The sequence below is a fragment of the Hipposideros armiger genome, unplaced genomic scaffold (genome assembly GCF_001890085.2).
Source record: "Hipposideros armiger isolate ML-2016 unplaced genomic scaffold, ASM189008v1 scaffold_481, whole genome shotgun sequence".
Lineage (NCBI taxonomy): Eukaryota > Metazoa > Chordata > Mammalia > Chiroptera > Hipposideridae > Hipposideros > Hipposideros armiger.
In genome coordinates, this window is record NW_017731831.1 from 1,002,651 (window position 1) to 1,007,327 (window position 4,677).

At 36.0% G+C, this 4,677-nt stretch overlaps 1 protein-coding gene across 2 annotated transcripts in view; it reads right to left on the reverse strand.

Moving 5' to 3' along the window:
* Window positions 1–2,322: 2,322 nt before the first annotated feature.
* Window positions 2,323–4,677, reverse strand: part of CDKN2AIP (CDKN2A interacting protein) — a 3,819-nt gene continuing 1,464 nt past the window's right edge. Inside the window, exon 3 of one of the 2 annotated variants that reach the window (XM_019666961.1) lies at window positions 2,323–4,444. In XM_019666961.1, coding sequence (XP_019522506.1) covers window positions 3,096–4,444 — 1,349 coding nt within the window. In that variant the 3' untranslated portion in view covers window positions 2,323–3,095. The remainder of the gene's footprint in view (window positions 4,445–4,677) is intronic. The other variant, XM_019666962.1, reaches the window with a different exon arrangement.

A 4,677-nucleotide genomic window follows, 5' to 3' on the forward strand; every position in this document is an offset into this window, starting at 1 on the left:
CTAACTGGGATAGCAACAAAGCTGTGTTCAAGAAAGCCGGGAAATGTGAAATTTTATTGTTTTTCTTGCAGAGGGGTAGTGGTTAAAATAGCTTGTTAACCCCCTTGTACTTAGCTGTTTGTTTAAATAGTAGAAAGCTACGAAGAACTTTTTAATTCATCAACCACAGAAAATATTTTAAAAGTCATGCTGAAATTTGTACCCCCCGACTTGCCAGTGCCAAGGAAGTGGGTCAATAGAGGATTCAAGCACAATTTTTGAGGAAAAAAAATCTACTAATTTTCCTTAAACTACAATAACAACACAATTGTAGGACTGACCTGTTCCCCAGTTGATGCTTGTTTTGGGTTACCTTCTCAATGCCATTACTATCATCCTATGGCATCCTAACAGCAAGGGGAAAACAAAGGTCCTTTCATACACAATTTAAACTGGAGCAGGCTGCTAATAATACCTATCAAAAGTCTTGGAATTATACATATTCTTATGACAATATCCTGGTAGCACAGCTCCTGCAAGACCCAAGAATTTGGGTTAAAAGTTCATGACAACACCAAATTTTCAGTCAATTTTCTAATTTTATCATAAGGGAAAAAAAAGAAATCCCAATTTTAGCACCATCAAGAAAAATCAGTCTGAGGACGTTCTCATCTCACTTGAAAAAAAAAAAAAAATCACCATTTCCCCGTATTGGTAATATATTTTATTCACGAAGTTTGACTGCAAATTATTTTAGGTTTTTTTTGTTTTAACTCAACTGCATCCACATGGGATAATTCCCTAGTTGAGAATATTCAAGACATGCAAGTACAAAGGAGAAACAATAAACAGAACTCCTGGTGTGACTCATTTCAAGAAAATGAGGCTTTGGAAAGATGTGGTCACTAAATAAAACTGGTAGAAAACCAGTCTGAGGGGTAATTTACAGAAATTTTAGCATTTGGAGAAGTGAGAAAGATAAGCAATACAACAGTTAAGATTAAGAGCTTGGGCTCTGGAATCAGATAGGGCTTGAATTTGATCTTTGACCAACTTCTTTCAGATTCATCTGAAAAATGGGCCAAATAAGAATAGCTAATCATAAGGCTGTGAGGAAATCCGAACACATATAAGCAGTTAATAACTACGGTATACTGCACTATACTGAGCACTGTAACTGTATTATCTTGTTTAATCTTCACAACTGTCTGAGGCAGCTATTCGTCCTATTTTACAGATGAAGTTAAAGGTTCAATCCCCAGAGAGAGCCTAGATTCTCTATCAAAAGAAAGATTCCAAAGCTTTTTCTTCTGCAGTATACTATCTTGAAGAATTGTAAAATACGTACTTCTCTTACATCAGATTCTTTAAATTTTAATTTTATAAGCTTTTACTGTTTATAGCAAATGTTTATAAATTAATGTTTTTTACACTAAGCAGCTTTCTCCAATTCTACCATATCAAGGTTACTATAATTAAAATATTCTCAATAACCTTTAACTTGAAACAAGCCAATTTAGAAAATTACCAAACTATCTAATTAGACACATTATAGAAATGTATTCATTCTTTGTAATATTTGGCTCGCTTTTCTGGCAATCATTGTTCCACAAAATTTACATTTCAAGACTGAGAAAAGTGAGGTAATTAAAAGTGATTTCACAACATTCATGTTATTGCTTCTCATGACCCATTTACAGAAGATGGATTTAACTTTGGTACTCAATTTAACATTCTCAAAAGTCAATCATTTTTAAAGGGTATCTGATGAAATAAAAACAATTCTGATTATTTCAAGTAAAAGTATCCTTGTCAATTTTTAGAAATATAAACTAGAAATAACTTCTACATACTTAAATTGTGCTTATGTTCAATTTTCCTATTCCAATACAACAGGGGTCATTTCTTAATCTCTCTATACGTAATCACCATTACTGCTTAATATGTAGCATCTAGAAAGCCAGAAGTAACACCAAAAAGATAACGAAACATCTTGGGCCAGAGTTTGAAGAAAAGTGGAACAGAATATACCACAATAATGTAATTAAAATCACCCAAAAACAGGATTCCAGTTCATTACTAACAAATATAATTCAATTGAACAGCCTCATTAAAGAGCTGAGCATGGCTCATTATTCTTCACAGTATTCTTCTGAGATTCGTAACCAAAAATCTCCATCTGGGTTTAGATTTGCAAACTGTACCTTCTCTATCCATAAAAAGTTGTATGTCAGGTATGAGAAATTACTTCATTGTAATTTACAATAACTAGCATTAAGAAGCCTCTTTGCAGGAATTGGTTCTGCGTGGGGGGTGGGGTGGGAAAAAAACACAACTTCTTGAAAAGGTAAAATAGCTTAAAGCATTTAATATCTAAACAAATCAATCTGTTAATAGCAGTAGTCACAAAATATGCTTAATATAGAAACCCACATTTATGTCTCTTAAGAAAAAGTGTAAATTGTATTTTACCTCAAAACATAAATTATTAACCCACTTAAAGAATCTGCAGTGGTCAAAATCATGGTGAATTTTAAACAACTTCAGAATAAAATAACCTTAAGTACTTTACACTGCTTTGTATCTAAAAAATGCTTACAACTTCTCATAAAAATAGTCTGAGGCAACTATTTTTTCTTTTATTCAACAGACATGTTCAACATCATGGGCAACATTCTTAAAACCTTGATTTAAGTGTCACTGACTTTCAGATATTCAAATACTATGGTCCCCATTTCTCTCATGTGGTTTATTCCACTAGGAAAAAAAAGGCATGGTAGACAACTTAATACATTTTTACCAAATTGATAGTACAAAAGTTTTAAGACTCTACAGAACTACACATCGTACCTAATGTGTCATTAAAAATAGAAGACAGCACTGTCTTCAGCAAATAAAACAGCATACTGCTATGCTGTTAATGCATATCTTTTAATACGTATTGTCATTCATAAATTATTTACAACTTCTCTGCGAAGAGAACTAGAATGTAAATTTTCTGCAAAACTGGAAAAAAGCAATACAAAATTTGTGAAAGCCTGGGTTTACATTATACAAAAGTTAGCCAGTTTTTCTCTTCAAATACCAGATATTATGTGACTGATATTTTGAACATATTATAATAATTCTTGAGGATGTTTTAAAGCTGGAGGCAAGTTTACAGGCCTCGATTCTTCATCAAGGAGCACTAGATCTTCTATTTCACTGCCTCTATATTTCCTTTTACATATTTTTACCACCACCTTTTTCTTGAGAAATACCTTTAGTGCTTCTCTTGATGCAACTGCTTTTGCATTTTCTTTGCTTTTTCCACAGCCAGTGCCCAAATACACAGACTTGCATCTCAACTCACAAACAATACTTTCTTGAGAGCTCTTATTTTGAGGCAGATCTGCCAGTTCTTTTAGTGGGACAAAAAACACATCCAGTGTTGCTTTCAGAGCCTCGATAGCTGCATTCAGGAGCTCTCCGTGATTCACATTGGGACTAAAGCCACCAACGGCTACCAACTTCCATGCCACTGTTTTATACAGTCTATTAAAAAAAGGTTGCTTCTGTTTCACATCTTCATTGGTTAACTTGCAACAAGAGAATTTGACAGAACTCTCACTTGCCTGGGAAGTACTTTTAGAAGGCAACTGGGATGTGCTAGTTTGAGAACTACCCTTAGAAGCCAGCTGGGACACACTTGCTAAAGAAGAGCTTTTGGAAACCAGAGATCCACTGGTCTGGGAACTGCTCTTGGAAGCTAACAGTGATGCAGCTACCTGTGAAGTGCTTTTGGATGCCAGCATCGATGTATTTGCTGATGTGCTGCTCTTGGGAGTTAGTAAGGATGTGCCTGATGTGGAACTGTTTTTAGAAACCGATGATGAAAGACTTGCCTCTGAACTGGTTTTGGAAGTTAACCCACTTGAAGTTGTCTCTGAACTAGGTTTAGAAGACAACAGTGGCAACTCTACTTCTGAGCTTCCTGAGGAGCCCAACAAGGGCACCTCAATCTCTGAGATGCTTGGAGAAGCTGAGACTGAAGAGCCTTCCAAAGCACTCTTTTTCGGTGATCCACTTTGTTGTTTGGAATCAGTGGACTGGCTCACATGACTATTCACACTGGATTTCAACAATGAAGAAACAAATGATGCTGAACCATGTTTATCTGGGGCTTCAGATTCAGAAGCTTTTCCAGATCCTGCTGTTGTTACCTGAGAGGAAATGCTGCTGCTGTTTTGGTTGGAAACGGATCGATCTCCATCACCTGTAGAGCTATTCTGACTCGAGGTGCCAGAGCTCCGAGTAGAGTTCCCACTACTCTCTGATTTGGTAGATGACCCCGTACATGCTGAGCTGTTTTCCTGCTGAGCCGATGCACGTTCTGTTTTGGCAGAATTTTTTGCATGATCTTGCTCAACTGCAGAATTGTTTTTTCCTTCTATAAGTCGTTTTTTCGTTGATTCTTCTACCCCTTCTAAAGAGAAGAAAAACAGATACATAACTAAGTCTACCACATACATATTAGCTTAAAATTTGCAAGACAAGATATTCATTAAAATAAAGGAACAAGGCAAAAATATTTTAGTACTAGCAGTTTCTTTAAAAAGTGTGGAATAGGGCCGGCCGAGTGGCTCAGTTGGTTAAGAGCTCGCTCAAGAGTTTGAGCTCTGAGCAACAGCGGTTCGAGTCCAGCCCGAGCTGAGCAGC